The sequence below is a fragment of the Lithobates pipiens genome, unplaced genomic scaffold (assembly GCF_037356315.1).
Source record: "Lithobates pipiens isolate NorthernLeopardFrog02 unplaced genomic scaffold, aLitPip1_a1.2 Scaffold_22, whole genome shotgun sequence".
Taxonomy (NCBI): Eukaryota; Metazoa; Chordata; class Amphibia; order Anura; family Ranidae; genus Lithobates; species Lithobates pipiens.
This window is the reverse complement of record NW_027507784.1, coordinates 231,591,746-231,606,477: the sequence shown is the minus strand read 5'-3', so window position 1 is coordinate 231,606,477 and position 14,732 is coordinate 231,591,746. Positions and strand designations below refer to the sequence as shown.

General features: G+C 42.3%; 1 protein-coding gene across 6 annotated transcripts in view; it reads right to left on the bottom strand.

The window, feature by feature from the left end:
- Nucleotides 1-14,732, bottom strand: part of SNX29 (sorting nexin 29) — a 1,823,105-nt gene that overhangs the window by 850,901 nt on the left and 957,472 nt on the right. For all 6 annotated transcript variants that reach the window (XM_077448905.1, XM_077448908.1, XM_077448906.1 and 3 more), the window contains one exon: nucleotides 10,229-10,357. In XM_077448905.1, coding sequence (XP_077305031.1) covers nucleotides 10,229-10,357 — 129 coding nt within the window. The remainder of the gene's footprint in view (nucleotides 1-10,228; nucleotides 10,358-14,732) is intronic.

Genomic DNA, 14,732 nt, shown 5'->3' with positions numbered 1-14,732 from the left:
GAGGAGAAGGAGGAAGGGGAACCATGTTCACAGCAGGGTGGCACCCAGACCAGCTCATGGCCATCACTGGTGCGTGGCTGGGGGGATACAGAGGACACAGACGATACACCTCTCACAGAGGACAGCTTTTCGTTGCCTCTGGGCAGCCTGGCACACATGAGCGATTAGATGCTGCAGTGTCTCCGCAACGACCGCCGAGTTGCCCACATTCTAACTGGTGCTGATTGCTGGGTGGACACCCTGCTGGATCCCCATTACAAGGACAACGTACCATCCTTAATTCCCTCACTGGAGCGTGATCGTAAGATGCGCGAGTACCAGCGCACGCTGGTAGACGTGCTGCTGGTGGCATTCCCACCTGACAGCGGGGGTACGGTGGAAGTACAAGCGAAGGCAGAGGAGGAGGAAGAGGTCGCCAATGCAGCTGGGGCACCGCCAGCACCTCAGAAGGCAGGGTTAGCATGGCCGAAATGTGGAAAAGCTTTGTCAGCATGCCACAAGAACCAGCACCACCAGCTGAGATGGAATGTCTTAGCAGGAGGCAGCATTTCACCAACATGTTGGAGCAGTATGTGTGCACATGCTTACATGTACTGAATGACGGGTCTGCCCCCTTCAACTTCTGGGTCTCCAAATTGGGCACACGGCCTGAGCTTGCCCTTTACGCCTAGGAGGTGCAGGCCTGCCCTGCAGCCAGTGTATTATCTGAACATGTATTTAGCACGGCAGGGAGTGTTATCACAGACAAGCGCAGCTGCCTGTCCAGAGCCAATATGGAAAAGCTCACGTTCATTAAAATGAACCAGGCATGGATCCCACAGAACTTGTACGTAACATGTGCAGAATAGACATGTATACCGGTGTTCTGACAAAAACTGTCTGGCCATTGGATAGTGTCCGGCCCGAGGACAAGGAGATTCCAAAAATCTCGGAAGATGAACGGCACCTGCTCAGTAAAAGCAGGTTCCAGCCCCACCATCCAAGTGGACATATGGTAGCACATAGTAACAGGGCCCCTCATGGGCTCACTTCGCCCCCCCACGCTTTGCTCACCACGCTTCAGGCACAGCCTCGCTTTGCTCGGCTTGAACCTCGGATGGTGTGGCTTGAACCTGGACTCACGCACGGCGCCGTTCGTCTTCGGAGATTTTCGAAATCCCCTTGTCCTACGTACTGAGCAAGCATAGTACAGGGCAGACATTATCCAACGTGGGACAGAATTCAACACATCACTGGCCTTACCCAACCATTGTTGTATTTTTTAAACAGTGTTGGCTACCTTGTCCTCTTCCACCGCCGCTTCCCCCTACACCGCCACCTCAACCTGCTACTCCATATGGACCTCATCCTCCTACGTCAAGATTATAATAATTTTTTTTTTTACATTTCAAAGTATTTTATTTTCCCACTAGCTTAGCCATTAAATTGAATATTTTTTTCCAAAAAGGTGTATTCTGGGGCATTCCCACCATATGTGTGGCATTGTGCCGTTGCATTCCTGAGGTTCTTAATCACTTCCTGTACCTCTTCTTCTGAGAAGGGGGCCTCCAGCATATTATTTTTTTTTTTTTTTTTATGTTATTTTAAGTTATTTCCCTATCCACATTTGTTTGCAGAACACTTGTCATGCTCTTAACAACATTTTGTTGCCATTTGCAGCCCTCTAGCCCTTTCCATTACTTTTTTAGAGCCATTTTAGTCCTCAAAAGTTTGGGTCCCCATTGACTTCAATGGGGTTCGGGTTCGGGGTCAAGTTCGGTCCCGAACCCGAACTTTTTTCCGAAGTTCAGCCAAACCTGTCGAACCCGAACATCCAGGTGTCCGCTCAACTCTATTGTTCAGCTAAATGGTGGTGGTTACAGTATCTGAACATTACTGGACACATTAATATTGTAGCACTGTGGTAAATAGTAGTAATATGTACCATATTTTAAATGTATGTCACTTTTAAATGCCAATTAACCTAAACATGTTAGGTATCCCTGCACATTTCATAAGTAGAAGAATACTTTTAGAGCTATCATTTTGGTTAAACTCTAAAGCGATGAGCTAAAACATTTAGTGCCTCCTATTTACAATTTTGATTATTAAGGTTTTCTGCAGTTTTGCAAAGGCATGCTGTTTTTTATCTGGGTATAGTTACAATGATCTAAGATCCAGGATAGGGCACAGCAGGGCAGAAAACATGGGTCAGCAGGGTGAAGGACCAGGGTCAGCAGAGCTGGGGACAGGGGACAGTCACCATTAGGCCCTCAGCAGAGCTCTTTCTCCCATTTCTGCACTGTACACAGAAGCAGCAAGATCTCAGATCCTCCAAACACAGCTTCGATCTGCACAGGGGTCAGAACTGCAATACAGTGGCCAGCTACACACTATTCAGATTGTAGCTATGTGTAAACCTATTTCAGTTTCAGCTATGTGGATTGTATTTTATTTACTTATTATTTTGGTAGAACTAGATGGACTTGTGCTATGGGGTGTGGAGCCAAAGGAGAGTTCTCAGTGTCTGTGCTCAGGCTATGTACAGTTTAGGGATGGCAGATGGATGGACACAGCCCACCCCAGCACCCCCTTAGATCTGGTGATGAACTATTGTCCTCTACTATGACCAATTTTGGCTGTCAGAATGAGGAAGTTATGGGTAGAATATGCTAATATATAAGGGAGGATGTATGAGTGAACCACCAATGAGAAACACAAAGTTCTCAAAAATTGTTGCCAACATCCCAAACATTTGTTTGCAAAGCTGTTTGCAAAACATTTGTGATCTTTTCCTTCAGTGTGGCTTCTCTTTCCGCTGTGCTTGTGGGTTGCTGTGTAGACGCTTGCTGTGTCTGTTTGGCCTTTCCTCTCTCGATGTGGCGGCGCTGTCCTGCCGGTGAGTCACATGTTTGTGGCGCTCTCACTGTGTCTTCCTCTGGGTCGCTTGCTTGTGCCGTTGTCACTCTATGTGCGACGTCTCCGGCTGTTTCCTGTTTCTGCTTTTACATTATTGCTGACACCAGCGTCACAGGCAGCACTACGCAGGCGCCGTTGGCTTTTTAAGCAGCTGCCGGCGTCGTGATCAGTGCAATTGTTGCCTGATCGAGACTACATCTGGGGAATGCCTCTGTTTTGATTTAATTATTACCAACATCAGCCGAAATTTGAGGTGGGCACAGACTTGAACTGCTTTTATTTACATTTATGCGTTGGATTTTATTCTAACGCATAATACTTTTTCTTTTAATTTATCCCACTACCTCCAGGTGCAGTGGGTTGCTATGGGTACATGTTGTGCCCCATCGTATGCCAACCTGTACCTGGGGGAGTGGGAGCAAGCTCTTTTATCTGATGAAAGTCTGTCATCGTATACCATCCATGTTTTGGCATGGTTTAGGTATATAGATGATATACTTATGGTTTGGGAAGGTACACCAGAAAATCTGCTAGCCTTCATACAGATCATGAACAAAAACATCTTCAATCTGTTTTTCACAATGACTTTCAGTAATAGATCTAGCACTTTTCTTGATTTGAATATCATGAAATCGCCTTATGGTACACTATCCAGCAGTCTCTATCGCAAGGAGACCGCTGTAAATACCATCTTACATGCATCCAGTTCGCATCCCAAGTCTTTGGTCCTGTCCATCCCATATGGACAGTACTTAAGACTAAGACGCAATTGCGCCACAAACTCAGAGTTCATCCGTGAAGCTAATCTTTTGAGAAACAGACTGCTAGATCGAGGCTATTCATCTACATGTCTAAAGAAAGCTTATAGGCAGGCATGAGGGCAGCTAAGATCAGATGTCCTGTTTTTTGTTTTGTTTTTTTTAAATATAATTTTTATTGGAATTTTGCAATTACAATCCAATGATGGTAAGTACATACATGAACAGTATTAACATTGTAACGTACAACCGTATACTTAATTCTTCAGTTGCTTATCATGTTGAAATAATCGTCCATGAACCGATAGGTTTTTTAGAGTAGACCGAAACCAACGTTACTATTTGCCGATCTTCCCTAACCGGTCCCTTCCTGTGCCCCTTCCGGGATCATGCTGCGCAAGAAGGGTCCGGGAGGAGAATATAATATACTGAAAAAAAAAAAAAAACATATTAAACTACAGGATTCTGTGCGTTCCTGACAACCAAACTTTCCACCAAATCATCAAATATACTCTTTACATGACCCGATCTTATTATAATAAAATTTATGTTAGGGAAACCATGGGGGGGGTGGATGGAAGATAAAGGAAAAGGAAGGGATAAATTTCTCAACGTCTATACCAATCTTTCCAACATTTCCAGTTGTTGTCAAAAGTTATGCAAGAGGCTTTCCTAAGTGCTAAAAGTCGTTCAAAAGTGTAATTAAGGTTTACTTGAGCTATTACTTCTGACGGGTTTGGGGAGACTGTATCTTTCCAATGCCTGGCTATTACTAGTTTTGCAGTAGTTAGGATGTGAATCACTACACTTCTAAATTGAGTGGGGTAGTTGCTTATTCCCAAATGTAGGATTGCTAACGCCGGGTTTGGTGCTTGTAATATCCCTGTGATGTCAGCAAGTATTGTAAATACTTTCCTCCAATAACTGGTTAGATTTTTACACTGCCAGAATATATGTAGGATTGTCCCGGGGTTACCGCAGTTCCTCCAGCATAATGCTGAGTGTGTAGGGAACATTTTAGCAAGCTGAAATGGAGTCCTGTACCATTCTGTGATTAATTTCTGTGTTAATTCCCTGTGACTAATACAACTTGTGGCTTTGTAGTTGTAACGAAATACTTCACACCATTGGTCCGTCTCATAAGTTGTACCTAGATCTTTCTCCCATGACAGAATCGCTGGGGTTTTGGTGAACTCCATTTTAGATTGAAGTAAGTTATATATGAGAGATATGCCCTTGTCCTTGTCTTGATTGCAAGTATAGAAGCGCCACGCTATAGTGTTAATTTCTACTCTAGGCAGGGGATTTTTAGTCAGGAAAGAATATATTTGTCTGTATAACAATGTGTGTGAGGCAGGCAGTTCGAATTTATCTTGTAAGGTTTGAAACGGTAAGGGGACATTTTTGTCCAGGAGTTCTTCCACCCATGTTATCCCGTGTTCTGTCCATTTTGTGATGGGGCTGTATGGAAGTAGCACTTCAAATGTTTGTAGCGGAGTTTTTATAGTCGTATAGGAGAAAAAGCTAGTTTTAGGTTGACTTAACAATTGTCTCCACGCCATCAACGTCACTTTAGTTGTCAGGGAGAGGGATGCTAAGGGTAGTGGCTTCCAAACATCTGCAAGCAGTAAAAGATTCAACGGGTAGATTTTGTTGACAGTAGTTTCTATATTGACCCATAACGGGGGAGAGTGAGTGTGAAACCAGTATTTGGCTTGAGCTAAAATAGAGGCCCAATAATAATCTTTTATGTCCGGGAGGCCCATCCCTCCTACCTTCCTGTGTTGTATTAGAATTTTGTGCGAGCAACGTGCTCTTTTTCCTTGCCAAATATACATTTTGAGGGATCTGTTTAAATCATAAAAGTGAGATGTCTTGAAAGGGATGGGGAGCGTTCGAAACACGTATAGAATTTTAGGGAGAATGATCATTTTATAAGATGCTATTTTGCCTGCCCAAGATAGTTCAGTTTTAGACATATTGTTCATAGTTTCCCGTATGTCTGAAAGTAAATATTTAATATTTGTGTCGGCAATTCTTGAAATGCTGGCTGATAGGTGAATACCTAGATATGGTATAGTGTCCTTTGCCCAGATGTAAGGGAGGGTTTTTTGCAGATGTAGCTTAGCGTGAGGGTTAACGCCCAGATCTAGGATTACTGACTTATTAAAGTTGACCTTGTAATAAGACAAGGTGCCGAAACGATTTAGAATATCGTGTGTGAATGGTAGAGAAACCGTAGGGTTGGTAAGAAGGAGGATTACGTCGTCAGCAAATAAGTTGATGACATGAGTGGTCTTATGGTATCTGAAACCTGAAATGTGGGGGTGACTACGAATGGTCTCCGCCAGAGGTTCCATCATTAAGTTGAAAATGAATGGCGATAACGGACATCCCTGGCGGGTTCCATTCGTGATCTTGAATTCTTTCAAAAGAAGGCCTGACACTGTACACTTTAGCTGATGGGCTGGAATATAGAGCTAAAATAGCGGATAATGACTCGCCTTGGAATCCAAATTTCTTCAGGACCGCCTCCATATACCCCCAGTGTACTCTGTCAAACGCCTTCTCTGCATCTATTGATAGAAGCAGAGAAGGCGTTTTCCTGATTTCCGCTTGATGAATTATATTTAGAAGTCTCCTGGTGGCATCTGACGCCTGGCGACCTTTAGTAAACCCTGTTTGGTCTGGTTTCACTAGATCTGGGATGAGGTCGTATAATCTGTTAGCTAGTAATTTCACATAAATTTTGATATCTCCATTTAACAGGGAATTGGGGCGGAAATTGGCCGGGACATCTGGGGGCTTACCTGGCTTAGGTAGAGTAATCACATATTATGAGATGAAAGGAAGAGTCAGAAGAAAGGTACATAGCCAAACGGGCATACCCTGGCAGTAAACTTGTCAAACAGGTAGGGTACATACAGATACAGGTATGCAAGTATGGTGTACAACACAGTAACATATCAAAATTCTAGCAGGATACTCGGTTTTAAAGGAAGGGGAGGTTTGCAAAGGGGAGGAGTGAGGATATATAAGAGTACAAATAAAAAAAAACAAAAAAACAAAAAAAAAAAAAGCAGGTATAACCAGAGTTTGATTTACTCACATGGTATAGGCAATAACTGAGTGAGGGAGAAAAATCATATAAAAAAAAAATGTACTCTTGAGTATAGGTAACATCAATCTTTAGGAGCAGATATAAAATGAATATGATATCCCGGGATGTTCAGTGTAATGGGCTACTCCTGGGGTCCGCTATCCAAAGTTTTCAGGCATACAGGAACTTATCAGTTGTGAGGTTAGCTTTAGCAAAGGCGTATTCGAATCTAAAGTGGGTATTCAGCAATATGAGGACTTGTTTCAGGGTCGGGGAGTGTACAGATTTCCAATTTTTTGCAATAGCTAGTCGGGCAGCGATAAGGATGTGGGTCAGTAGGGCGTGCAGGTGGTGCGGCCACGAGAGGACAGATATACCTAATAGTAAGTCGGTGGGAGAGAGCGGGAAAGTTATTTTACAAATCTGGTGTATTAGGTTTTTAATTTTTTTCCAGAATGGTTGTATATGGGGACAACCCCACCAAATATGTAGTAGTGTACCTCTGTCACCGCAGTTCCTCCAACAGTTAGGCGAGGAAGAGGGAAAAATTTTAGCCAGTCTGGTTGGTGTGTAGTACCAACCGTGGTAAAGTTTCATCAGAGATTCCCAATGGGAGATGCAGTGAGAGAAGCGTGTCGGAGCATTCAGAGCCTTCTGCCATGTTTCTGGTGGAACTACGTGTTGCAGTTTGGATGACCAGTATTCGGTGCGTGCGGGATCAACTTCTGGGTCTGGTGAAGTGAGTATTTTGTAGATGAGAGAGATGCCTCCCTTTTTTTGAGTTTTATTCCCAAAGAACTGTAGTAGGGGGTCCTTGAGTGGGTTCTTGGAGGAAAGAGGGAGATTTGCTAGGATGGACCTGATCCGGAGATATAAGAAGAATGTTGTGGAGGGGACATGATATTTGTGTTGTAGTTGGGAGAAGGATAGGAGAGTTGTTGAGGAAAATAATGCGTTCACATTAGTGAGCCCAGCTGCGACCCAGACCCCATATGGGGAGATCAGGGGAGAATACTTGTAGGGCTTCTAGGGGGACCAGTGGGAGGAGTGCCAGGGAGACATGAGCAGTGTTTTGAAAGTATGTTTGCCATACTCTAAGGGATGCGTTAATTGAGTCAAGTGGGTAACAAGAAGGTTTAAAGCGCAACCAGATAGCTGTCAAAATATTCACTGGATCCGTTGTTAAGATAGCAAGTTCTATTTGCTTCCAGGTAGGTTGTAGGTCTGAGGACCACCATGTTTTGAGTTGGTCTAGTAAGATAGCTCGGTGATATGCTTTGAGATTAGGGGCCCCCAAGCCACCAAAGCGAGTGGGTGTCAGGAGGATATTATTTCTAATTCTCGGGTGTTTGTGCTGCCAAATGAAAGCATTAAGTATCCCTTGGAGCTTTTTAAGATGGGCTTGAAGGGGCGGGAGGGGGATGGAACGGAAGAAGTAAAGGATATGGGGGAGTAGATACATTTTGGTTTGTGCAATTCTACCTGCCCAGGAAGCGGGTGTGGTCAATAGGTCTTTGGAGAGGCGGTGAAGTTTGCCCAGAGAGTAATCACATATGCTTGGAGCATTTCTGGAGGAAAAGATCCTCTCGTCCGGGCCTCGTTGAATATTGATAATAAGTTTGGTGAGAGTATTTGTTTAAAGGTTTTGTAATACCCATTAGATAGACCATCCGGACCTGGGGCTTTGTTCAAAGGGAGGGATTTTACAGCTCTCTCTAGTTCAATCATGGAAAAAGGGTCATTTAGTGCTTGTAGTTGGGATTCAGAAATTGAGGGAAGTACTAATTTAGATACAAAATTGTCAATATCTGTTCTATTCGGTTGTGGAGTTATGGGATCATCCTTCAAATTGTATAGTGATGAGAAATAATCCGCAAAAGCGTTTGCGATATCCTGTGGATTTTCTATTTTCCTAGTGGAGTCCGGGTAGAACAGATGCGGGATTACGGTTTTAGATCTGCGTTCTTTAAGCCGGTTAGCTAAGAACCTACCTGATCTATTATTATTTGCATAGTAATTTAGTTTAAGTTTGGACATGTATTGATCGTGTTGAATGCTAAAAAGTTCCCTTAGCTGAAAACGTGCGGTAGATAATTTCGAGGCTAATGTTGCTGTGATTTTATAGAGGCCATTATGAGGTTTTATTTCAGCCAAACAGGGCATTCACCTAAATAATATTTTTTTTATTTATTATTCTTTAGATTTCTGTGCTTGTGTGGCTTTTTGCCTCCTCTTTGGCTCCTTGGCATGGGCTGGCCTGCATTTGGACAGCGACCCACCGCCCTGTTGGGAATTTTGGCAGCAAAATAATACTCCCAAACTCTGAGGAAAAGCAATTGTATAATTTATGTCAACATATTAACAGTGGTATGTATTTTGGACGTTGTGGTATGTAGCAGTGATGATTTTGCACTGATAAGTGTTCCTGTCTAAAGGATTTTTTTCAAATCTTTCTTTCAGATTTTAGTTATATCCTTTTCTCCTACAAATATGTCTCTGAAGAAGGGAATTTCTTCCTGAAACATGTCAGGCTCATGGAGTATATGTATACAATTATATAATCCAATCCGTTAAGACTGTACATTTATGTATCCATGCATCAAGATTTTGTGTGGATTATTTTTATGTCTGATTATATGTTGTTTTTAAAAAAATCATTTTTGAATAAATATTATTTTATAATAAAAATTCTATGTTCGCTTCAAAAGTCCCGCTGTACCGGGGGGGGGGGGGGGGGTACTGTTGTCTCTATATTTAGGGATTTTTTCTGTAAGGGAGGATGTAGATAGTGGAAGTTCTTACAACCTGTAAGAATGGACACAATCAATCAATTCAATTTATTGGGGGGATAACAGAGAAAACAAATGATGGAAGGGCTTACACAATTAGACTATAAAGAAGGATAAAATGTGAAACAGCTTACATTCGATTGGAGAGATCTAATAATTGTTTAGGGTATAAAGCTGGGTATATCGGTTCTCAGGGTTAGTGCCAGTGGAGGACAGAAGCAGCATCAGACCAATGCTGCATTCAGGTAAGAAAGTATGATTTAAAAAACAAACAAACAAACCCATACTTCTCTTTTAATTTATTTCTGGGGAGGAGAGTATGTGTTGCTATTGAGGGAGGGGCAGAGTTCACTATATGCTGCAATGTGTATAGCAACAACATAAAGACCTAGGTAAGTGGAGGAACATAAATGTTTCTTCCACTACATTTTAGAAATGGGCATGCACAGAACTCTATGTGCTTTTTATGAAGCATAATAGTAAAAGGCAAATGAGATAAACCAAGAACTTTAAAAGTACTACAATGAATAAGTACAATGAATAATGCCTAAAACAATGTCACTACTTCAGATTCTATAAAGAAAACATGTCTAGGAAACAGAGTTATGTCTAGATCTTTTACAAAGTTAACCATAGAAATGCTCAAAATGTACTGGCCCTATTTCATAACAAAATTAACCAACCTTGCCAAGGCTTGGATTTTTGCTGCATGTCGCTCTTCCTGTTCTTCCACTTTCCTCCATAGGTTGTCGATTTCCAGCCTTAGTATTGAAGAATGCTCCATCTCGGAATCAAGCAGATTTCTCAGTGATCTGGAAAAGAGAAAGGACCATCTGTTTAAAAAAATATAAAGATGTCTGGAATATTGTGTACATTTTTATTTCTTAATCCTGGGGTCCTTTTATAAATACATTGTTATCTCTTTTATAATATTTTCCCCAAAGTGGGGTCTCTAAGCAGAATAGGCCAATACATTTTTACACTGTTCCCCATCATTGTGTATAGACTATTAAAACATTACAAAAAAATGTTAAATGCTGCTTCAAAGGCCTATTTTTTGCATGTTTTGGTCTGCAATAACAATTCTCTATCCATGTTTTAACTATTCTTTTAGTATTTTCCAAAGTTTCTCTCCTATATTCTTTCTCTACAAAATGAAAACTTCAGCTTGTGCTTCAGAATCAGGATCACAGTCTTTTGTTTTTTCATTTTTATTTTGGATGACAATTGACAACCCACTTCTCACCAACATATAGAGGTGTTTAAAAACATGATGGAACAAGATGTAAGAAAAATATAAAATTAAAAAGGACAGAAAAGGCAAAGACATTGGCGAAGGCATTTGAGCCTTAAAAAAAAACAAGAATATAGTCATCCATCCGATAGACAAAGGAGGGGCATTGCAATTCTTAATAAGGAAGATTATGGTTCAGAAATGAATTAAATATTGAATGATGCTAGCACATACAAAAAGTTATCAGGAGGTCCAAGCAATAAGTTGAAGAAAAAACTCAAAGAATGAATAAACAAAGGTGTAAAGAAGAAAATATTGAACAAGAAGACTTTATCCCAGAAGCCTCAAAAATAGTACCCACCGGGGAGACCCAATAGTTAGTGGAGTGGACTGTATTCAAGGTTGGGAGACATTCACTTGCAATCAGGTTTTTTTTCACGTAGAATGAGGGGAAACTCCATTCAGCCATCTCCGGCACTGGCCATGTGCTCACTGCTGTCTACTGTTATTTGTAAACACAGAAACCTCAGTTCGTTGTCTACAATTGACAGAGCAGAGCACAACTCTCCCATCGGCTTCCACGGAACCTTCCTGACGAACACTTAGAACCGGAACAAAGAAGGAACAGTTGCCCGATGCTGTGTGCTCATGGGCAGGACATTAGATAAGTTGCGGACAAGGGTGCAGAAGTAATTTGTGTACCAGCACTCAGACAGTGAGTTATGGACAAGGATGCCAAGGTGAGTTGCAGATGCTGGGGTACAGGAGTAAGCTTAGGACAGGGGGGGAGTTGAGTTGTGCACAGTGTGGTGCAGAGGTTTACAATGCCCCTTTAAAAGCTACCCACTGTACAGTTTGCAGTTTAATCATACCAACCCTATGATACAATGCCCATGGTGCACTACATTGGGTGGGGAGTCACTGCACCTATTCTCTGAGAATAAAAAAATCCTGCTTACAATCCTTGGCAACTAAAGGGCAATCATATCTGAAAGACAGTAGATTTGATATCCCAGCTTAGCATTCTAACCACTGTTAATGTAGAATCATTATACACTAACATAAAACAAAAAGATGGGCTAGAGGCAGTATCTTGGACTGTAGAACATCAATCTGACTTAAAAACACCTCTAAATTCATTATCAGTGATTGAAATGGCTATGGAAAACAATTTCTTCTGGTAATAGAAACATTTTTTATTCAGATTAAAGGAGTAGCCATGGGAGCTAAATATGCTCAAAGTGTAGTCAATATTTACTTCAACAAATGATAAGAAGAAGTGTCCAGTAAAGAATGACCTCATTTAAAGGAGTTGTAAAGTCAGAAGTTAAAAGATGGGATAAGGGGATAGGTAATTTGGGACTTTAATTGAGGCATGTGGTGTATTCAATGATTGTATAGAATGTAAATAAACTGAATGTCGCAAACCAGGTCAGGAAAACAGACTCCAGGACCAGATCTGGTCCTGGAGTCTGTTTTCCTGACCTGGTTTGTGTCCGGCTACTCCCCGCTTCAGTCCCAGGTGAGGCTACTTACACTGGACTACCTCTCAACCCCACTTTTGGGCTTCTTTGTTAGTAAAGGGATTACTTTCTTTAGTTAGTTTTCACCTCTAGGATAAAATGCTTAGCCAGCTACTAAATCTATCAATCATTCCCTTACTTTATAACTTAACATCTGCATCCAACTCCTGACGATTGGTATAAGGCCATGAAACACGTAGAGTGTTCATTTAGGCATGCCAAGCCATGCTTGCTCTATTAACTTTAACCAATCATGTTTTCCATTTGTACTCATTATGTGAATTATGTATATATCATATATTTTTGAACATTATTTATTTGCATTCATTTGGTTTATGCCATGAAATGTAATGTGTGTCACAAACTATGTTTAGTGAAGAACCTTTTATTAATAAATTCATTATTATATGAAATAATTATATGATAATTATATATAATTATATGAATAATGTTGAACCTTTTGTGGCAGCAGGCAGGTAAAGTCACCTGGTTGTATCCAGGATGGTAAATATGTGTGTCCTAGATTCAGGCTTTATGCAGACTTTTACAATTAGAGGGGAAGAGTTAATGAGCCCAGCTGAAGTAAGTGGGCTCATTAAGGCCTCTACAAAAAACCCCAGCATGCATAGGGAGATGCTCCATCCTGGAACCAGTTTTGTGTGTATAGACTGGGGAGTCTGAGATCTGTTCTGTGCGGTGAGTTAACGCCTGTGTGGCAAACCCCTACAATAGAGACAGGGACTGGGGCAGCACAAGGCTGCACCCAGTTGTTAGACAGGGAGTCTACGTGTGTAGTTAGAGGTCAAGCTGACCAGGATTTATTTTCTTGTTTTATTTTGTTTGGCTGTTATATGTATCACTGCATGTAGCCTAAATAAACCGGATCTTTTGTTTTTTGCACCTACACCGCTGTCTGCTGTGCCTGACTTTGTGTTGTGAACCCATCCAGGGGGTCACACACACCCGCTACCGAGCGAACCCCCTCACAGTTGGTGGAGAATGCGGGCAGTTTTTTTAAAAAAAATTTTTTTAAAGGCCAGCATGGAGGAGATACTGAGACAGCTGGCTCTAGCAAATGCAAATCAGCAGCAAGCAAATGCAAATCAGCAGCAAACAAATGCAGCTTTACAAAAGAGCCTTGCAGCTCAACAACAAGCCCAGCAGCAGGCAAATGCAAATCAGCAGCAGACAAATGCAACTTTGCAGCAGAGTTTGGAAGCCCAGCAGCAGGCAAATGCAAATCAGCAGCAGACAAATGCAACTTTGCAGCAGAGTTTGGAAGCTCAGCAACAAGCCCAGCAGTGATCTGAAGCCCGCTTCATAGACCTGTTGCAGAAGCAAGAGCAGAATTTTCAACAGCAAATAGAGACATTGAAACAGCAACGTCCGCAGACCAATGAAGCAAGTGGTTACAATAATACCGCATCCTTTGGTGTGAGCCGTTTACTGACAAAAATGACTGGAGAGGATGATCCGGAGGTGTTTGGACTTGTGGCCCCTCTGTTAACTGGGGAATCGCAGAAAGCTTATTATGACCTGGAGCCTGACCAAGCAAAAGACTATGTGGTACTAAAAACAGAAATATTGGCACGGCTGGGTGTCACCCTGGCCGTCCGGGCTCAGCGTGTGCATAATTGGACTTTTCAGGTTGGAAAACCCCCCAGATCTCAAATGTATGATCTCATTCACCTGAGCAGGAAGTGGCTGCAGCCAGAGATTTTGACCGCACCAAACATTGTGGAACGTGTGGTTATGGATCGTTTCCTGAGAGCTCTTCCTACTGCCATCCAAAAATGGGTAAACCATGGAGACACAGAAAATGCAGATAAACTTGTGGATCTGGTTGAGAGGTACTTGGCTACAGAGAACCTGACCACCTCTTCCAGGGACTCACGGACTTTCCCCCCTAAGACCAGATCATCCCCAGTGGCGGGTAAGATGACTCCAAGGGGTGAGGGTGGAGAGAGTGAGAGGGTGGGAGTTCTACCTAAGGTCTGGCGGGAGCAGCCCAGGAAGCCCATGCTGCAAGAGGCAGCGAAAAAGATTATTTGCTACCGCTGCCGGCAAGAGGGACATATTGCAGCCAATTGCCCAGTTGTGGATGAGCCTATGCAATGTGACTTTATAAGGGAGAGACGTCAGTCGCTGTTTGCGACAGTTGCATGCACTGCCATTCGGGGACCTGAGAAACATTTATGTAAAATGTGTATTAATGGTAGAAATGTTGATGTGTTGCTGGATTCAGGTAGCCTGGTAACGTTGATAAAAGCTGAATTAGTTACTACAGAGGTCTCTGGGAAGAACATGGTGGCTGTTATTTGTGTGCATGGGGACACCCGAGAGTATCCTGTAACTTCAGTGTTTTTTGAGACCCCCAAAGGTAACCTTTCTCATCAGGTGGGGTTAGTGTCTCACTTACCACATGATGCT